This window comes from Nansenia antarctica, assembly GCF_963989245.1.
Source record: "Nansenia antarctica genome assembly, chromosome: 19".
NCBI classification, from domain to species: Eukaryota; Metazoa; Chordata; class Actinopteri; order Argentiniformes; family Microstomatidae; genus Nansenia; species Nansenia antarctica.
Window position 1 is genome coordinate 1,554,152 of NC_137692.1, and position 22,927 is coordinate 1,577,078.

General features: G+C 43.1%; 1 protein-coding gene across 1 annotated transcript in view; it reads left to right on the forward strand.

Moving 5' to 3' along the window:
• Window positions 1-22,927, forward strand: part of LOC308173723 (cadherin-12-like) — a gene marked incomplete at both ends in the record, with an annotated part of 83,692 nt that overhangs the window by 4,638 nt on the left and 56,127 nt on the right. The window contains one exon of the mRNA XM_080548766.1: window positions 21,353-21,647. Within this exon, the coding sequence (XP_080404892.1) occupies window positions 21,353-21,647 (295 nt within the window). The remainder of the gene's footprint in view (window positions 1-21,352; window positions 21,648-22,927) is intronic.

Genomic DNA, 22,927 nt, shown 5'->3' on the forward strand with positions numbered 1-22,927 from the left:
TTATGGTCTGAGACATAAAGAAAAAAGAATCTATACCATTTCTGGATTCTTGCCAACGTTTCTGTGTCAGACTCTGTGGCATTCCAGTGGTGAGAGGATCAATGTTCCTGGTAGGAATACATTTTAAATGATGACTCTTGTAAACCTGTCAGAACTTCATAGTTATGAGGAAGGGAGGATGCTGACTAGCACTAAAAAGACAGAGGACACCCCGTAGCCTGAGCTGATTGTTAGTCACACACATGCTGCCACTTGTTCCATCAAAGCCTTAGCTGTTTTACATTTCAGAGTTTTTTTTTCTTTTTTCTTCATTCAATGTATTTCCCTGCCCAGGCTTAAGACATTCTTAACTTAACTCTGTGGGGTTTTAAGGCTGAAGTTGTAATTTGGCACTCCTCGCTTACACAGGATAACAGTTAGACTGACTTATCTGCCCCGGTGCCACTGCAATCAGCCCTGACGTGCCGCACTGTTTGTGGAAGTCTCCGAGGCTAAAGGCGGGGGACGTGGAGGTTGCAGTCTGCGGAACTCTTAAGTCACTTAATCCTGCTCCGCTGCACCGCTTCAAAATAATTGACTGATTCTGCTTTTATATGCCATATAAAAGGCATTTGGAGATGAATTCCCTGGACCTTGCATGAGACAATTTTAAACAGAGGAAAATCTACTGCCACAAGTAAATACGGTTGAATGGTATGAGTGTCTAATGGATAATACTTGGACACTTCATGGGCATGTCATTTCTCTGACCGTTTTGTTTTCAATGCACAGGCATGAAGTATAGCGGGGCGTCCCGCCTCTGTGCAACTGATGCCTATAATACATCAGCAACTAATTGCAACAATACTTTCCACTCCACAACACAAACATACTTATTATTCATTCATTCTAGAATACTGTACACATCCCGAAACATGCAAAGTGATAGATTATTTCTTGTGTCTGTCTATATGTTTGCAGACATTCTTAGTGTGGGAGACTTCCAGCCCATAGAGTACAATCAAGAGAAAATAAAGTCCATATTTATTGTTATTGTTTGGTTGAAAATCTAATACTGTATATAGCCTATCATGTGAGTTACCTCATTAGTAGGGAGATTAAAGAAGGATGTTATTAGACTGAAATATTCGGACCTCTATTGACCTGGCCTCCTCGGCTGTTCCTCCCATGTATACCGATGGGTGAGGGCATGAATGGTAAATGGACTGCACTTATATAGCGCATTTTTTGCTGCTCTAAAGCTGCTCCGAAGCGCTTTACAACGGCCTCTCATTCACCCATTCACACACACATTCACACACCAATGGCGGCAAGCTGCCATGCAAGGCGCTGGCCCGCTCACTGGGAGCAATTTGGGGTTCAGTGTCTTGCCCAAGGACACTTTGACATGTGGCCAGCCGGGTCTCGAACCGCCGATCTGCCAACCTTGTGATCATTAGACAGCGACTCTACCTCCTGAGACACAGCCGCCCCATAAACAGGTTGTCTGGAAAAGCCACTTCTCTGCTATAATTAGCCTAGTAGTTTGTTTTGTTAAAGCATCCCTCTAAGCAGACAGGTGGCTAGTCCCCTGCTGAGAGAGAGATGATTGCATGTGGTGAGTCTGCTCTTTGGGATGGGTCAAAAATCAAACCAATCCTTACTTCTCAAGACCTCGAAAAAATCATGCACGCATTTATCTCCTCACGTCTAGACTACTGTAACGGACTCTACTCTATCCTCAGCCGCTCTTCTATTAACCGACTACAATTAGTACAAAACACAGCTGCCAGAATTCTCACTAACACACATCGCAGAGCTCATATAACCCCGGTTTTGGCCGCTCTTCACTGGCTACCCGTTAAATCCAGAATTGATTTAAAAATCCTTTTAATAACTTATAAGGCATTACACGGGCTGGCCCCTCTCTATATCTCTGAATTATTACAGGCAAAGCCCAATGTGAGATCTCTCAGGTCCTCAGACAAGGGCCTTCTGGTCATACCCCCGACCAACCTCAGAACCAAGGGTGACCGAGCTTTTGTAGTAGTGGCTCCCACACTGTGGAACGCCCTCCCAGTGTCGATAAAGAACGCTCAATCTGTTAATTGTTTTAAGAACTTGTTAAAAACACACCTGTTTTGTTTGCACTTTATTCTATGACATTTTCACCTGACCCACTTCTATAGGTCATTGTTCTGTTTTATCTCTTGTTGTTTTATTGCTCTTATGCCCTTATGTGCCCTGTGTTAACTTGTTTTTACCTGATTGTTTTTATGTGATGTCCACTGTACAGCACTTTGTAACTTCGTTTCGAAAGGTGCTTTATAAATAAAATGTACTTACTTACTTACTTACTTAAGTGAAGACTCTCTAGAACATGCCCACTGAAGTGAAATATGTTTTGAATAGCCTATATGTGTTGTGTCATCTAATCCTGTTAAGGATTCAAGTTGTGTTCAATAAGACATGGTAGTTCATTGTTAGGGATGTCATCAGTTCTTTTAATATGTTTTTCTGTATGAATATGTCACACATACATACTACTGATTTCATTTGAGTGAAAGTAATGAAGAAGTACATGTTTCACGAACATTAACATGACATCATAATAATAATAATAATAATAATAATAATAATACATTGGATCTAACACACCTTTCAAAACCCCCAAGGACAGTAATAGAGGAAAAATAGCAAGAAAAAATAAACAATAAACAATATTTAGGCTATGCCTGTGTGAGGGGATTGTGCTAAGCTGAGGGGAAAGCCAGACAGAACAGTCGGGTTTTGATTCTGATGTTGAACATGGAAATGGACTCAGAGTTGCAGGTGGCTAGGGGGACAGAGTTCCAGTTTGGAGGTGGTTCACAGCGCACAGTGTACACCATGCGTTGGGATGGTGAGAAGTCCAGAGTCAGAGGAGCAGAGACAGCGGGAGGGGGTGTGTGACTGGAGGAGGTCAGAGAGGTGTGAGGGGGAGCGGCCGTGCAGGGTCTTGTAGGTGAGCGGTAGAATCAGAATCAGAATCAGAATCATTTGATTTGGCCAAGTTTGCACATACAGGTAATTGACTTGGTGAGGTTGGTGAATAGGATAAAAAAACACAACACGCAAAAAAAAAAAAAAAAAAAAAAAAAAATGATGTCGGCTGTGTGAGGCTAGAGGCTGTGAAGTGGGTATGAGGCATGTACACTATAAATTAAAATAAATGTAAAATAGGATATTGTAAGTGACTGCCTCTTTGACTGTGAGGCAGCGGAGGTGGTGCAGAGTAGGAATGATGTGTTCCCAAGGTTTGGTGCATGTGAGGACCTTGGCAGTGGAGTTCTGGACTGGTGCCTATCCAGGGGTTGCTGGTCGGTGATATTATGGAGGTGGAAAAAGGCACATTTGGTGATCGATCCGATGTGAGACCCACATAAGAGAGAGGGGTCCAGGATGGCACCCTGGTTTCTGACGGGGAGGATGGGCAGAGGGAACAGCCTTCAGTGGACATCACTAGGGCACCCACTTTCTTGAGCAGAGCCTTGGAAGCTACCATCATGGCCTCAGTTTAGTCACTGTTAAGTTTGAGTAGGTTGGCTGTCATCACGTTTTTGATCGCATGGAGACAGCTTATCAGAGATGGGGGTGGGAGTTGAGGGTTGGGTTTGGTGTTGATGTATGGCAGTGGAAGTTGAGACCGAGTGGATGATATGGCTCAGGGGAAGCCTGTAGATCTTCTTCTTCGGCGTATGGGTTGTTGTTTTCCTCTCCACTCCGCCAGGCTCGGGGCCGAGGGGCTACCCTTTTACCACCCCGAGACCTGGTTGAGGGGCTCACCCGGGCTATATTTCTGGACACCCCTCCAGAAGCCACGTCATCGTCTCGTCATCTAATACCGACAGACCATACATCCCGTTGGGTGGGTGGTACACCGGGCAGTCCAGGGCCCCTCACCCGGGCTGGTGTTCGGCAGCAGCCGGGGGAGAGGTCTGCTGACCTCGAACCCAGAATACTGCAGCTGAACACCGAAGGACTAACCCCCAGCCTGTAGATGATGAACAGCAAGACAGAACCTTGAGGCATGCCCTGGTTGCCAGAGGCTGGCGAAGATTTTGAGTGCCAAGGGACACTATACTATTTCCTGTCCAGGTATGACTGGAACTAGCAGTGTAGCATTCCGATGACACCCATACATCAGCAGAGGCTCACAGATGTGTCTCATGGATACAACTACATCTCTTACCTTCCAAATAAATAAGAGTTAGAGTGTGTGCTAGTGATGAATAGGCGTGCATTACTGAAAAAGGGGGAATAGCAGAGAGAGAAAACTGCATTTTAAAATATTTTTTTGACTTCTTCATGGCTGCCTCTCGTCTATTTTGGATTAATGAATGCAGGCAAAGCAACATTTGTTTTCTTCTGTGACACACTAGAGGAGGAAAAAAAGCCATGTCTGCATTTTCACTTGTCAGTGTGTCAAGAGAATAAACACAATAAACAACAATAGATTGTATGCATTCTGCCTTGCTTAGGCAAAAAAATAAATCACATTTGGGGCATGGAACTGATTTAACTTTGAGTGCAATCAAACCAGTCTACCTTTTAAAAATGTCTATTATATATGACTCTGATTTGTGAACCATTTTTATTGTGTAGACAACAGGTCAAGACAGGTCTGTTATCAAATTGAAATATATATGTATATTTTTAATAAATAAATACTGTAGGTATGAAATGCAATCCATATTTCCATTGATCAATAGCGGCCTAAAACATGTTTTCAGTTCTAAGGCTCTAAAATGTTACTGAATGCATTTCTAGGAAACATTGGAATAATACAGGGTATCAATGAAATATGTGCAGTGTCACATGTTTAGTGTAAATTGTCACATGGCCAGAGCTGTTTACTTCCTGGTTGCACCATGAGAAGAGGATAGCTGCATCAAAGCTCCCAAACAAACGGTTAGTAAAGTATGTTAACATAAAGATGGGACAAAGAGTTTTGGTACACATCATCATCACAGGCTGTTTGCCAGCCAGACTGTTGAATCCATATGCTGCATTTATGCAAACAGGTCATGACAGAAACAACATTATCAGTGATGACCTCCCGCTCACCAGCCCCCCTCCCGCCACCCGCCTCCACTGTTGATAATGAAGAGCCTAGGGGCCTCTACAAGCCAGAGCTAGCTACCTACATTCTATGGGATCGTTATCACATCTGGGTACAGCTCTGTTCCAAGAAGACACATGTACTGGTCACTTGACAGTGATGCACACAATGAAAGCATTTCAGATGCAATGCGGGGAAGTCGGGTTTGATGAAATAATGGCCTCAGTTCATGTGGTTGAAAGATCACTGACGACCTATTTTTTAAGGCTAGGCCCATCTTCTCCGAGCTCAATCAGTCATACAAAGTCATACAAAGTCATGCCATACCCTAACCCTAACCCATACTATGGCCGATATGGATGTAAGCAATTCATAAGAAGTAAACCAATCCGTTTTGGTTACAAGCTATGGAGCCTTGACTCATCCAGTGGTTACGTGTATCACATGGATGGTGGATCCCACACTCTCCTCCCTGAGACTGGGTTGGGTCAAGGACTCAGTGTTCTCGGTCTTGCAGAGCAAGCTCAGGTGCCTCAAGGTTGCAAGTTCATTCATGACAACCTCTTCACTTCGCTTGCACTCCTCAATTGAAATGACATATGGTAGGTCTGGAAAGATGAGGCAAAATCATCTGTTTGATCTCCCATTCAAGCCACAGAAGGACTTCATGAAGCTACCCTGGGGAACCTCGGAGGGTCTGACCCAAGGAGACAAGTTGCTGGTCCGTTGGAAAGACAATAACATTGTCACCGTGGCAACACACATGGAGGAGAAAAGGACTGCACTTATACAGCGCCTTTATCCAAAGCGCTTTACAATGGCCTCTTATTCACACATTCACACACCAATGGCAAGCTGCCATGCAAGGCGCCGGCCTTTGGGGTTCAGTGTCTTGCCCAAGGACACCTCGACATGTGGCCAGCCGGGGCTCGAACCGCCGATCTGCCAACCTTGCGATCATTCGACGGCGGCTCTTTTTTTTTTTTTTTTTTTTTCTTTTATTATAAAAATATTCTTTTAAATACAATCATAGCTATACATATTCATACATGTTCATTTTATAGCCTTCATTGTATTCTAATTCAAATAAAATAAATTAAAAACCAATAGATAAAAACAAAACACACCCATACCATTTTGGTATGAGATGCATCCATCTATTATTCCGTCAGTCCTTCATAACCAAGATAACCCTTTATCATAAATCAATAACAAATGAATGCAACACAAAAAACATCTTCAAAAATCTAAATCAAACTCCAACCCTCCATCCACCACCACTCTTATAAACCCACAATCCCTAATAAACAACTTCTCAAAATCTTTTTGCCCTGTCTTGTGCATCAGTCCCACATTCTTCCTGACCAATCCCTCAAAGACTTTCCACACCGTTATCCACTTTCCCTCAAATCTTGCTAAATTCCTCCTCAAATAAATTGCATACCTAGCCTGTGATAATACATAATTTAAACACCATATATTCACTCCCCTTCTCTTTCCCTCCACCCCAAAAACCACCATCCTCCTCCACTCCTGCATCCCCACCACCTCCACCTCCCAATGCTTCTTCACTAGTCCTTTCAACCTTTCTTCGAATCCCTTCATTTCTTTACATTCAAACAGCATGTGCATTAAGTTCTCATCCTGTATCCCACACACATCACACTCCCTCGAAACTGTTCTGTCTACCTGATGCAACACCACCTTAGTATAAACCCTGTTATGCCTAAGCATAAAATCAAAATGAGTACATTCTAAACTATTATATTTTAAAAATAAATTCCTCCATATGTTCTTCACCTCCAATCCTGGGAACACCTGCCTCCACACCTTCTCTGCCGCAGGCTCCTTCACTCTGCTCTCCAACAGTGCCCAGTAGCACTCCTTCACCTTAACCGCTGAGAAGTCCCGCACTGTTTCCCCTTTCCCTAGTCTTAACTTAGGTAACTCTGTTTGCTCCTTCCCTTTTAACTCCCTATCTAACCTACTCACCCACTCCCCTGGTATACTCTGCTTTATTTTATTATACATGCTCACTATTTCTCCCCTTCTCATCTCCTCATCTGTTTCCCTAACAACTTCTATAATTGCCTGCTCTGATAGGAACCCTGGCACTACCTCATACCTAAAATCCCTTACTCTAATCAGTCCTGCCCTCCAGAAACTCCTAGATTCTAACATTTTCCCCTCTCTTCTAATTACCGGGTTCAATAAAACTGGAACATTTAGTATCTCCCCTCTCTTCTCACACTCATATCCTACCTGAGGCAAAAAACTACCCCAGGCTTTAAACACCTCTTTATAGAATTCCGGCACCCTATCATACATCCGTACTTTAAAGCACATCAACAACCCATAATCCCCACACCCCCCACATCTATGTACCCATTCCCTAAAGTATCCTTTCCATCCATGTCCTTCCTCCCCATACAAAAACCTTTTGACTGTTCTGACTCTCATTGCCCTCATCTTTACTTCCAAATCTACCAGTTTCAACCCTCCTTTATCATAATCTGCTACTAATACATCATACGCTATTTTAACCCCCTTTCCTCTCCACAAAAAATCTGACACTAACATCCTGGTTTCTTTTAGAACCCACTCTGGTACATTCAATACTCCTAATACATAAACATATTTTGACATTAACAGTGCATTAACAATTACAACTTTTCCCTTCAGTTTCATGTTCCTTTGCTTCCAATAATTCAATGTTGTTCTTATTTTATTCAAAACCCCTGTCCATGTGTAATCAACAGCCTCCCTGTCATCCTCTCCAAGATATATCCCCAACACTTTTATCATCCCCTTTACAATTTTCAAATCAAAAACACAATTGTCTGTATTCACTCCCCCTATACACAACATTTCAGACTTGTCAACATTCACTTTTGCACCAGAAGCCTTTCCATATATGTTTACACACCCCATTATTTTGTTCACACTATTTACATCCCTGACAGTACATGTCGTGTCATCTGCATATTGATGGATTATGCTAACTCCTCCCCCCGGCATATTTATTCCCTTAATTTCTTTCTCCTGCTTAATATACGCTGCCAATGGCTCCACAGATATGCTATATAGCAATGCTGACAGTGGACACCCTTGTCTTATTGATCTCCCCAAAGGGAAGGAGTCAGTCAATAATCCATCTATCTTTACTTTACTTCTTGCATTCTTATATAATAGTTCAATCCAATCCCTCATAACAGTCCCAATCCCAAAATGTTCCATTGTTTTCAATAAAAAAACATGTTCCACCCTGTCAAAAGCCTTATTTAAATCCAAAGATAACAATAAACCCCCTTCCTCCCTCATGTCCTTCACAACATCCCTTAATGTGCACATATTCTCTGCCACATCCCTCCCTGGGACTCCATAGGCCTGGGTAGGTGCAATCATGTTTTTCATTACTTTATTCAATCTATTTGCTAATACTTTTGCTATGGTTTTATAATCACAATTAAGTAATGATAATGCTCTATAATTCTGTAATTTGTTCCTGTCCCCTTTACCCTTATACAATAACGTGAGCACCCCCAAACCCATAGAGTCCGGAACAACCCTTTTATTCCCCATACACGTATACACTCTGCACAATATAGGGGCCAGGATGTCAACAAAAGCTTTATAAAATTCAGCCGTCAACCCATCCGAACCCGGACTCTTATTTGGGTTTAACCCCATGATGGCTGTCTTAACCTCCTCCACCCTTAGATCTGCATCACACATTTTCCCTTCTTCTTCTGTCACCCTAGCTTCCACTGCTTCTAATACTTTATTCATACATTCCTCATTCACCCCCCCAGATGTATATAGGTCTGTATAAAATGACTGCACAGTATCCATTATTCCCACTAAGTCTGTTATTATTTCACCGTTATCATTCTCTAATTCCTTAATTTTCCCTTTCTCTTTCTGTCTCTTCTCTAAACCTAAAAAGAATGCTGTACTCCTTTCTCCCTCAACCACATACCTTGCCCTACTCCTTACTAAAGCACCTTCACACTTTCTCTTCTCTAGCTCCCTCAAATCTTCCCTCACTCTCAAATACTCTGCTAAATCATGCCCTGGAATATTATCAACTCTTTCCTGTTCTATTGCTAACCTTTTCTGCAAATCTCTTTCCTCCCTCACCCTCTCTTTTCCTCTCAGTTTTGCGAATGCTATTATTACAGCTTTTAATTTATCCTTCATCCCTTCCCACCACACACACACATCACTCTCATACATCTGGTCTTCCATAGCAACACTCACACACTCTCTTACTATCACCCCAAAACGTCTATCTTTCAGTAAACTTGCATTAAAGCACCATGTCCCTCCTCTTCCCCCTACGTTCCTCGCACCTAGCTGGAAAGACTGAGCATCGTGGTCGCTAAAGGCCATAAACCGATACTCAACCCTTCCAACCAGGTGCCTCACCTCCCTCTTCACTAAACATAAATCGATCCTTGATTGTCTCAAAACCCCCATCACCATTTGTCTCCTTGAAAAAACCTGTGCATCAGGGTGCCCCTCCCTCCATATATCCACCATTCCTCTTGTGCGCATCATTTCTAATAATACTGGGCGTGACGGATCATTCCTAAATTTCACCCCCCTTGTTACATCTAACCTGTCCACCACCACATTATAATCCCCAACCATAATACAATTCCCAACACATTTCTCTTTCAAAGATTCAAAAAAAACTTTCCTATATTTGTCCACATTTGGTGCATATATACAATATAGTGCATACTCTATCCCTTGATATTCGAACCCCACTCCCACCACTCTTCCCTCATTGTCATTCATTATATTCCTTACATTTTTCACTACCCCATTCTTTACCAAAATAGCCACCCCACAAGCATACACAGTTCCATTACTCACATAAACTTGTCCATTCCACCTCCTTCTTACATCCTCCATTATGTCCTCTGTCCAATGCGTCTCCTGGAGGCATATAATCTCCTCTCTGTATGCTGCCAACACAAGCTCCATCTTCTTCCTATCCCTGAGTCCATTTGTGTTGACAGCAACAACCCTGACCATCGTCAAGATTACAAAGAAAAAGATCATGTACACCGCCATGTCATTTTCCTACCTTAGTCTTCTTCCCTTGTGCACCTTTTGCACCCCTTCCCGATCTTGTCCTCACCCTCTGTACATCCGCATATAGTCCTTCATCGGAACCTTTTCTTTTCCCCACGCCCTCTGTTGAAGGCCCTGCCTCATCCATCTCTCCATCCCTTACTGCGTTGTCTAGGCTGGCTCCAATCTCCTCTCTCTCTTTACCCTCCATTTCCACCGGACCAGGCCCCTCCGCTCCTCTCTCCACTTCCGGCTCCATCTGGGTCTCTTCCACCACCTCAGCTTGTCCTCCTCCCTCCGTCACGTCTTCATGGCTCCTTTCCCCACCTTCTCCTTGTGTCTCCACCACTTCCTCCTCCACCACCTCCTCCTCCTCTCCCTCCATCTCCTCTTCTTCGTCCCCCTCCTCCTCCTCCTCCTCCACCACCTCCTCCTCCTCCTCCTTCTCCTCCTCCTTCTCCTTCTCCTCCTCCTTCTCCCCCTCCTCCTCCTCCTCATCACTGCTCACTCTCTCTCCTCCATCATATCTCCTTCCCATGCATTCACGTGCATAATGTCCTTGTTTATTGCATTTGTAGCATACGAACTCCGGGCATTCTCGGATTACATGTCCTGGTTTGATACATAGCCTACATACCCTCACCTGCTTATCATGAATCACCCTAAAGTGATCCACTCCAACCAGGGTCTCAAACTTGGTAGAATAGGGCAAAGACCTCACCTCTTCGGTGAACTTCACCTTCATGTATCTCGTCCCGTCTGCAATGTCAGTTCCCGGCCACGTCTTTCTTTTGATAGGTGATACCGCCTTCACCCCCCACGACTCCAGCCTGTACCTGATCACGTCGTCCTTCAGATATACCGGGAGATGCAAAAACGAGACCACCATTTCATCCACCGCCAAGTCCCTTCCCATTATTCTCACGTCTTTTATCATGAACCCATCCGTGAGCTTGTCCTTCCCTCTCCTCGATGCCAGCGTGATCTCATATTTCCTGTCTCCTTTATCCCGACAGCCCTCCACATTTCCACACACCTCCTTTATGCCTCGTAACATTTCCATCATGGTTATATTACTTCCCTGCTCCAGCCGCACTTCCACCGTTAAACTTGCGTCATACCGTTTGTCCGTGTTGCTATTATCGTCGTCCATTCCATTCGCGTTGTTCGTTGCCATGTCGTCCGTCCTTAGAAGCCCCCGATCAGCACGAAGCTGTCGGGGTACTCAAAATCCTTAACTCGCTTAAATAAAGATGTTATTATGATGTTCGTTTGTTTTTTTCAAAGACACGCGCAAACTTTTTCTCAGTCCAAACACACCTGTTCAACTTCCGCTCATGCGCATAGACGGCGGCTCTACCTCCTGCGCCACAGCCTGTTTTTTTGGAAAAGAAGGTCAATTTATACTGTAATTGATACTGGCATACTGTATTATAGTAGGTCTGACTGATTGTCGTTCAAAATAGTGATGCACAAACTAATCGTGCACAATGCACGTGGTTCTGAAGCATACTTCTTAGCATACTGTTGTTCTATTCTACAGGCTACCTCTATCCTAAATGTTATCTTTATGTTCAATGTGAATGAATCACACAATTGCTATGCAGTTGTTAGTGAATGTTGCAGTAAAGTAAACTGTCACAATGACACAACGAATATTGCACTGTTCAAAAGTTACAATAAAGTTACAGGTTTCATGTTGGGACTGAAGTAACAATGTTACAATGTGTGCCACAATAAAGTAACAATGTTGAAATACGTTGATGGTTGTTGTTTTTTATGTCTTTGCTCTCAGTATTCATATCAGTGTTGTATAAGGGGGTTTGATATGTAACAGTCACACTAGAATGTGACACTAGAAATGTTAATGTTTCTAGTGAGTATTCTAGTGGCAATGCTGGGGACTGCCAGTGGCATAGTTTTAAATGTGGTAATAACTGGGCTGGGATATTAAGTAATTTTGATGTCTGCATAGGAGAAATATGTCTCAGAAATTCAGTCTATAAATGGTAGATACAGCACATTATCCTACGATTGTGACTGACTATCAAACACACTTTTTCACCTACTTTTCCATGAAAATTCAAATTATGTATTTCAAAGGGTTACTAAGGACTGTGTCACTACACATGATTTGGATATATCTGGGAAACATTTGGGATTGAATGGGTTAGTGATGACAATAAATGCAATACATTATGTAATACATATGTTACGGTACATGTGGGATAACGGTACATGTGGGAAAACTAGGGTTAGGGTTAGGTGCTAGGGTGCTAGGGTGCTATGGTTAAGGTTAGGGTTAGGGGTAGGGTTAGGGTTAGGATTAGGATTAGGGTTAGACATGCCAGCATGTACCAAGTCGACATAGCACCTAACCCTAACCCTAGTTTTCCCACATGTACCGTATTCCCACTTGTACCGTAACACATACATTCATCAATGTGTGAAGTATCATCATTTGGGCTGCTGAAACTATTCTAAAAGGTAAAACAAGAAGTTTGTAAACTAATCTAAGTTAGTTTACAATGTCATTACATTTTTTAGGAGGCAATTCATTACACATTCACCTGAAGCATTAAGTATGTGTTAAGCTTTATTGATTTAAATACTGTATAACTTTGTCCAGCACCCCCCACCCCCCTACCCAGGAAGTACAGCAGATCAGCACTTTCTTGTTTATTGCGAGGAAATAAAAGCCTAGGATGCCTCAGGGGATAATGTAACAAACCTGCACACTCACAATTAGATAACGTCCCACAGTTCCCATGCTGAGCAATGGTTATCTGCACGAGAAACTGCCATCAGTTCGGCAACCATAAATCAAGTAAGACAGTACTCCTTCCTTTCAATCACTATTAAACTCCCCGCTGAGTCCACCATCCACGCTTCAGCATTTATTTCTGCCATCAAGGCAGACATCACCCATAATGGTTATGAATGGCTGTGTGACACAAGAGTTGTATTTTGGAGTTTTGGTCCCCTTTAAACAACATGTTTTTGTCAGAGAGGAAGTGCTTTTGGGAATGTAAAGATATTTAGAAATGACAGCCACGGTAAAGACATACAGTTTGTGCCCTGCTCACTGGGAACCTGAAAAGAGGAGTTTTAACGTCACAGTGTTGCATTGGCAACAGTGAGTACTGGAACAGGAAGAGTTCAGCTTCACTTGAAAAAATAAGTACATTTCAGAAGTATTGAATTTCAGACCCTGTCCATCGTCATACAGTAAATGATAGAATGGAAGCATACATTAAGCTGCCATAACGCTATTGACTAAGCTTTCAGTCTTTGAAAAGACAGACTTTGATCCTGTAACAGCATAGTATACCAGAGGAATAACCTTGTCAATGGCATCAAAGGAACACAAAGAAAAAATAAAATGTGCATGTGTGTGTGTGTGTCTGTGTGTGTGTGTGTCTGTGTGTGTGCGCACGCGTGCGTCTGTGTTTGTGTGTGTGTCATACACAGCCTTTGTTCGAGATGCCATTCACTCCCTCCAGATTGATATGGGTTTCTGGGAGCTGCATAAGGCTGACCTGGCCTCTAGGCTCAAGGTGTATTTACAAAGGATTTGCTCAGTGGGACTCTGCTGCATGTTGGTTGCACTGACACACAACAGACCGATGTCCTCTTCACAGGAACAGGAACAGCACAATCGGGGGTCAGGCTCTGAGACTCTCAAACCAACCCTGCAGTATACTGGTCCCCTGCAAGGAAATCAATGAATCAAGCTCATGGCAGGGGTAAGGCAAGGAAGACAGGGCAAGTAAGGCAATGTATGTTGCAGATCATAGGAACTGCATAGGAATAGAATAGAGAGTTACTCAAACATAAAGTGTGATTGTAGCAGTCTCTAGGCACAGAGGGAGGTCGACACAGAGGAACGGTTGAAACAGCTCGTTTTATTTATGAGCAATGATAGCCAACGCCCTCGGCGTGTTGGAGAGTTTCTCTTTTCAAAACAGCAAATAATAGTTCAGAGTGCGGGGGTGCTTAGGTGGCGTAGCAGGTTAAGCGTTGACCATGTAACCGCAGGGTCCCCGGTTCGATTCCGGCCGGGGACATATCCTGCATGTCATCCCTAACCCTCCTCTCTCTCTCACCCATCCTTCCTGTCTAAATCTCTACTGTATCCGTCAATAAAAATATGAGTGGGACTGCCCCACTCAGAAAAAAAATAACTAGTTCAGAGTGCAGGTCGCCGTCCTGGCAGACCCCGTCCGGCTGGTCTCCCCTTAGGGGTATTCGCTCGCCACTCAGCTCACTCGTGTTGCCCTCTTGTCTCTCTCCTCGGCAGGATCTCTCTGCCTGGTTCACTCTCCGGGGGAACAAACACACACAGGTTAAATAGACCAGTTGGATAACGAGTCTCATGACTGACACCTGTCCGTAATCAGCCCTGTCATCCACCCTCCACCAACAGTCTGGCTCCACCTGCAGGCCAGAACGCGCCATGCTCCCCACAGTGATGTGGCGGGTAGCCAATGCACCTTTTTTCCCCCTGAACCCCTACAGTATATCGGGAAGGTCACACATTTGAATATGAGTCAATAAAAGTATTTTGTTGGAAAGGGCAGCTGTGTTTCTCCAACAACTTGTTTACCTGCCCGGGGCGGGGCTGACAGGAGATGCCAGTCCCTGGTTTTATTGACGGCTCTTCCTCCCAGTCCTCTCCAACGTTCGGCTCAGATTTATGCCTGGCGTTCGGTCTGCGGTTTAATTTTCCCGTGATAACCTATCATTAGGTCGTAAAATCTTTTCAACAAGACTTATGTCCTGATTGATCGCCACGCCCACGAACAAAGAGACATTTCAATGACCAATTTAGGCTAGCTCGCCTCATCGCAATAACCACACTGTGTTCCACGTCACAAACAAAAAGAAGGGTAATATAACTATAGCATAGCAGACAAATGCATTTCATAATGTCTGTGAAGACATAAACGGCATTTCCTCTCACCGCTATGATGATGGTCACTCTAGTGAAATAGCTCAATGGGAACACTTTACGGTTGAGATACAGCAGCTAATTAACTGCTACTCCAGTATCCGAGGCTCGGTAGCAGAAAGGCCCTGTTCCAGTATCATGGAGAGGTTTGTTCAATGACCTAGAAGCTAATGAAGGTTACAACGCATAGAGTCACAGCAAAGTAGCAGACAATTATCATGTTGATCTATCCATGAAGCATGCCTAAATCACTAAGTGGGTGTCTGGTGGTACAACACATGACTTTATGAACAGAGTGAACTGAGGACAGTAAACACAATGCTGGCTCTGCCCATCAGTATGGCAGCATGTGTATGTATGTGTGTATGTATGTGTGTGTGTGTGTGTGTGTGTGTGTGTGTGTTTGTGTGCGTGCGTGCGTGCGTGCATTCGTGTGCAAGTGCACACGTGTGTGTGTCTCTCTGTCTGTGTTTGTGTCTGTTAGTGTCTGTCATTGATTTTGTGTAGACGTGCATTCATGCGTGTATGTAGGTGTGTGTGTGTGTGTGTAGGTGTGTGCATGTGTGCGTGAGTGTGTGTCTCTCTGTCTGTGTTTGTGTCTGTTAGTGTCTGTCATTGATTTTGTGTAGACGTGCATTCATGTGTGTATGCAGGTGTGTGTGTGTGTGTGTGTAGGTGTGTGCATGCGTGCGTGAGTGTGTGTGTGTGTCTCTGTCTGTGTTTGTGTCTGTTAGTGTCTGTCATTGATTTTTTGTAGACCTGCATACATGCGTGCAGTCTCTGTGTGTGTGTGTGTGTGTGTGTGTGTGTGTGTGTGTGTGTGAGATTGTGTGAGTAAGCATGTAGCAATTAAATAAATCAATTTCATGACAATGCTATATTCGTAATTATGGAAATATATTTAAATGCAGGGATTAAATATCATCATGGATGTGGATTAGGCCATAACAGTATAATAACATACTCATATATATGAGTCATGCAAAAGAAAAGCGTTCATCTAAATCCATTGTTTAGCTCAAAAGTCAATGGCGAAATACATCATGGTTGGAGATGTGAAGTCATTTGAAAGGATCGCTGTACCTACAATTCTGCATCAGGTTCGCCAATAGTTCTGCTGCTCATTAGAACGTGTTAAGAAGCCATAAGGATTTACAATTGTAAAGTATGTTGATGATGAATGTCGTAAGGTGCCCGGGAAAGAAGAGCTAAAATGGAAGATAATGATGTCATTCATCAGCCCTGCCAATGTAATACCTTTTCATATATTTTTGTATTTTCGCTTAAATTGCCTTCGGAACATATTTCAAAAAATGGTTAATGTTCCAATCAGTATCACTTACTTGGCAGCTCAACATTTTTCTAGTACCACCTGGACAAAGATTAAGATTCTAGCCAGAAAAGTACATCGTAATTACCGTTTTAATCAACTGTGATATGAGAAAAGGCTTTAAAAATCAATATCATGGACGTTAATGGCAAGTGTCATACAAATACTCCCAGGAAAAAAAAGTAATAAAATGTATTTTGGTTTGAAACCCTTATACTGTATGTAAAAAGAGGGACACATTGTCTTGATAACATGTAACCTCAAAATACCTCTGAATGTTATCCATGGAAGAATGAAAGGAATGGCGTCTCCCATTAATTAATGACATTTAAGTAAATACAACATTATTCACAACCAGTAACCCGCTAGAAATGGTAGAAACAGAATTGATGTCGTCAGTATTCGGATAAATGTCTGTTTATGAACAAAAGCCAGGCTATCACTGGTTTGGAGGTTGATACAGAGTGTCCATCTGCTATGATGCACATAGGTCTATATGTCTATCTTACACACACACACACACACACACACACACACACACACACACACACACACACACACACGCACACACACACACACACACACTCACACACTTGCTTAGTGGCTGCTTAGCTGGTATACTAGCTACTGTACCCTTCTCTATCTACACTATGCAGTCTTTAGCTCCCCCCTCCCATTCCTTCACTAGGGCATGCATGTCACATGAGATTCTGCCTCCATATGCATTCCCAACATCAAACCTGGATAATCCCGGTTTCGGGAATCCAATTATAACGTTTTCTACAGAGGTTGGTTACATTTACCACTTTAATCACTCAAATTAATCAATATGCCGCTGTTCTGCATGACCAATGAGGGAGCAGCACAATACTGCAGGAGAGATGCTTCCCCAGGAACAGCTCCAGCACACTCCAGTCAACCCTACCCCCTCTACCCCCTCTACCCTCTCTACTGGAAGGTATTTCACCACCTCCCGTGGGTGTTTTCTTCCTGAGAAACCTTCCCCTCAAGGTAATACTGTTCTGTCCCACAGGCCAGTTATGCTGATGGCATATGTTAGTCCTAATACGTATGATATATTGCATTTCTATTGCCCAATGATATATTTATATACATATATTTGCCATAATAGGGGTCTTGATACCAGTCAAGCATGAGCAATGAGATAATTCAAGACGTTTCATAAATGAGCATAAACGTCATTAGCTCCCAAACAGACCTAAGTTTGATGATAATGAGAGAAGTGATTATCATACAGAATTAAACTCCTCTGTCTTTTCCTGTCTTATTATAGCTGCAGAATGTCAACAAGTGCAGAGAGACGTGCTAATTCCACCAATATGAGAATAGAAGTGTTTTGCATGAGACACTCACACCTGTCTGATACTCTGCAATGCGCCAACAGAATAGATTAACTGAGGGAAAATAATTTGATATAAATCAAATTAAACAACAACACTGGTGTATATTTAACTAGAGTGCATTTATGTATGACATTAAAACACTGGGTCTCCTATGACTTCTTCATCCTTTTAACTCCCATGTACAGTATAGATTAGATGGGACTGTGGTCCATCACTCATGTATTTCACAGTCTCTATTAGCCCCCCCCCCCCTCTCTCCTCTCTCTCTCTCTCTCTCTCTCTCTCTCTCTCTCTCTCTCTCTCTCTCTCTCTCTCTCTCTCTCTCTCTCTCCAAATGTGTTTTATTTCGTTAACCAAATTTCTGTTTGCTTTTTTGGATTTACATAATGATAATACTAAGTAATGCCATCATTTGAATGCAGTACTGTTCTCAGTTCTGTTGATTCATGTGTTAAAACTTGGAAACAAGTGCTGCAAGGCAAGCCTACAGAGATGTTGTGCTCAATATGTCTTGCCTACAAAGAAAATTCACTTATTTTATTGCGACATCTTGTAAAAAGAAAAAAACAGACTAAAACCACCTGTGCGTCTAAATGCAATTCTGTCTCTAGTCTACGGGGCCTAGTGGATTATGGGGCATGCTTAAAAAAGGGTACTGCCTTCCCTTTAATGAATCCCTTTGTATAATTGATTACCATTGTTAGCCTAATGGAATTTTTAATTAGTATCACCCAACTCTTCGCTTCTAATTAATGAGGGAATGGGCCTATTCCTTTTTGGTTTGTATTTCTTTTTCATATATAATTGTGCAGTTTTCCAGGTCTGATAAAAAGTGTCACTCCTAGGTAGTTGGTATTGAACAAACTTGCTAGCGCTCCGTACACAATGGGCCCTATTATGCACTTCTTAACTTGCCGTCTTAAGTCTTAATTAAGACGCTCCGCCAGGTTAAGACCTACCGCCACCCTTATTATGCGCTTCATACGCGCTACTGCTATTATGCAGGTGTCGATAGGCGCCCACACATAAGACGTAAAACTCCCGTGCATATATTGCTCATTGTGGGAGTGTTCATATGATAATGAAGTGCACTAGGCGCCCCTGCTATTATGCGATCTGACTTTGCTCCTAGCGCTAAGAAGTGGTTTGAAAAGTTCTTAAGTTTAGACTTCATGCACGTTTTGAAACACGAGCGCGCCTCCGCGGTTTGCGCATGCATGTGGGCACACATGAACACGCACGTGGCTCCACGGCAAGACGTCAATTACGGTCACAGTATAAATGCTTTATTTCAGAAGGGAGAGGCCAGCGCTGTACAGTATGTTGCCTCCGCATACTGTGCACATACAGTACGAGCATGCCGTGGGTAATATAATGACATCAACATCTGTCATCCCTGCAGTCTTCCAGCGACCCCTCTGTAATACTTCTCAACTCACAAGCGGAGGTATTGCCGTGTTTATTCAGAAAATAATCATGCACGAGCTTGTTACTTTCTTCTGCAGAGAAGCGCGCTGACCTCCTTCTTAGGACTTCCATAATAGCATAGCGCTAATGACTCAACGCAGCCGGTTCTTAAAGGGAATGGCACCTGGCACGCTGATTGGGTTGATTGAGAAGACGCCCAAAACACACCCATGACTAATTTCTTTGCTTAGCGCCGGGTTTTAGGCGCCCACTACCGCACGCATAATAGCAAAGTGCGCCTTGACCACGCCTCCACGTCTTAAATTTAGATCTACCGCCTCGTCTTATTGCTTCAAACGTATGAAGTGCATAATAGGGCCCAATAAGTACTTACAGTGATAATAGGTGCAGGTTGAAGAAAGTACACAGTGCATATGGCTGCCTGCATTATGCTGAATATAGCCAGCCAAGAAGGGGGGGGGGGGGTTGCATTTGCACTGTAATTGTAGGCTTTCGGGGGCCCACATTGACCATTATCTTCTGTGACAGTTTTTACATTGTTGGTGTGGAGTTACAATAATTCTGCCCTGGTGACCATAAAATGACACAACAGTAGGCCGACTATAGTAAATGGACTGTACTTACATACCTTTATCCAAAGCGCTTTACAACGGCCTCTCATTCACCCATTCACACACACACTCACACACCAATGGCGGCAAGCTACCATGCAAGGCGCCGGCCCGCTCACTGGGAGCAATTTGGGGTTCAGCGTCTTGCCCAAGGACACTTCGACATGTGGCCAGCCGGGGCTCGAACCGCCGATCTGCCAACCCTGCGATCATTAGTCAAAATGTGATCTCGGAGCTACGAGGCTGGTCTGCTCAGGGGGAATGGTTTGTATGCTGCATAGAGAGAACAGATTCCACATCAACAGGTGTGTTGCCTGAGGACAAGGAAATATTCGTTGAATGATTGTACAGAGCAGAGATGCACAGTGGAGATAGAACTGGGTCAATGAAGTGTGTCCTCTGGCTGGAGAAATCAGATTTTGCAACGGTGTTCAGAAAGTGTAAACTAGCTCATGCTTTGAGGAAACTAGCACATGCTCCTGAAATCAACCAGCTAGGCCAGGGTTACACTCCCAATACAGTGTGTGTTGAGTTAGCCTACATGTGTGTTGAGTTAGCCTACATGTGTGTTGAGTTAGTCTTCATGTGTGTTGAGTTAGCCTACATGTGTGTTGAGTTAGCCTACATGTGTGTTGAGTTAGCCTACATGTGTGTTGAGTTAGCCTACAGTTATGTTTTGTGTAAAGCCGTCTTTACCATTTTGGTTCTCATGATCCTATTAATTTATTTGAAAATGTGGAACACTATGCTTGTAATGTGAATTATGAAGTGGTGACATATCATTAATGCCGTTGTATATGCAAATCAATGAAACCAAACATCGTACAGATTACAGCTCAGTTTGTTCAGTACAATCCACTCTTTCCTGCAGTACTTTCCTGGTTATCGGCTAGATCGGCTACCGCTAGATCGGATACAGATTGTGTCAAACTTGTATTGCAATATATGTAATCCTGTGATAATCGTCAAATGTGTCCGTCTTAATGTGCATTGAGTAAAATGAATGTAATAAACCTGCTTTTGAACAATAAGGTGTGATGAAAGGCATAATGTGTGTTATATGTGTTATATATGTTATATATGTGTTATATATGTTATATATGTGTTATATATGTTATATATGTGTTATATATGTGCACCACAGTCTGGGTGCGTTCATTGTGGGCTTACATGTAAACGCTTTGATCATGCAAAGAACTTGTGGTCTGTCTGTCTGTCTATGTTGCTGATTTTGGTCGAAATGGGTAAGCCATTCATAACTCTGAACTCAGGTGCTTCAGTCAGTGATGTGTTCTGTTGAGAGTTTGGGGTCTTTGAAATCCCTTCTAGTCTAGTGCCGTCCACCATTGTTGATACTCGGCCTTGTTCTAGCAACAGGACTTCCACGTCAGTTTGACAAAAAGACCATCTAGCTGTAACCTCCTTCGAAGGCTCTTCCCTTGTGCTTTCATTGACTCATTAGACATATTATTGTTTGGACTGAGCCTGTCTTTTCCCTCTTCGTAGCTGCACACTGATCTGGATAAGGGTGTGAGTGTGGTGAAGTACACTCTCTCGGGAGATGGTGCCGGCTCCATTTTTACCATCGACCAAACGACTGGGGACATCCATGCCTTAAGGAGCCTCGACAGGGAGGAGAAGCCTTACTACACCCTCCGCGCCCAGGCTGTGGATATGGACACCAACAGGCCTCTGGAGCCCGAGTCAGAGTTTGTAATCAAGGTCCAGGACATCAATGACAACGAGCCCAAGTTCCTGGAGGGGCCGTACAGAGCCAGTGTTCCTGAGATGGCGCCAGTAGGTAAGTGCATATCACTGTTATTTGTCGAGTATATTTGGCAAAAAAAAGACACAAGACATGGTATTTGTAACGCCACACTGCGTATGGACTCGATAACAGATCGGCCACAAACAGGGAGCATCATCACCACAGGTAAAAACAAGCGGGAGAATATGATAGACAATAGATTCTGACATTTCCAGGGAGCCAGTTATGCTCAATATGCCTGGGTACATTCATTGAGAAGGGTTTCTGCATCTCTCTCCCCCGGGGAGGACAGATCAAGGTACTTGGGAGATTGGCTCCCCTTGATCTGAATGGCAATGAAGCAAGAGAAAAAGCAAATCGGAGCACTCTCCAGAGCTCTGATAGAAAAGCATGACCCGAACAGGGAACTGGGCTCTACCTTTTTGAAGTTGTCATGGTCCCTTTCAAGCTGAGTCAAAATATGGGTCATTCTACTAAGGCACTGCAGGACAGGCAAGACGGGAGGCGGCCTTGAGCATAAAGACAGAGCTGTTCTATTCTCTGTGGGCTCACGTCTGCCTGCTTTCATTTGAATCAGAGTGATGAGTAGGCTCTAGGACCTGATCCTGCCAATGAAATAACTGATTCCTTCATGTGAGAAAATGGCTATATGCTTTTGGAATGATTATTCTTTTCCCCATTATTCTGCAGTATGTGTGATATATGGTTCAATAGCCCCATTGATGGAGTGTGTGTGGGTTAAAATGAAGATCACTGCTAATTACATTAATAAGATGAATGGAAGTGAAAAGCCTTCCTAGGGGAAATGCATGTGGTTTCAAATTTGATCAATTACACTGAATTATCTATATTTATATCCCAAGAACCTCAAGGAAATTCTATATATAACACCTAAGCACGAAAGCTTTATGGAAATATCTTAATAATATACTTTTTGCACAGACAACATATATAAACCAGAGTAAACCATAAGAGCTATACACGTGTTGTTCACCAGTCGCAGTGAAACCATGTGTAACTCTATTATACACAAATGGGTGTTTGCTCTGTAAAAACAGATTCATGCTATCATCTTTCTCACCTAATGTTTTAATACAATTGTTACCATCTGCTCACAGTGCGAAGCCTGTTTTAATAAAGGCTTGGTACAAGCAACTATTGGATTATTTAGCACAACATGATTGTCCATTCAATTGATTGTCAATGATGCAGAAATGGATTCAAGCAATAGTATTGTATATCCAAGCTAGTTAAGGTGGATGTTCCTGGTACTGTGGAGTTTTGGGCAGTTGCCATCTTGTTTCTATTCCTGC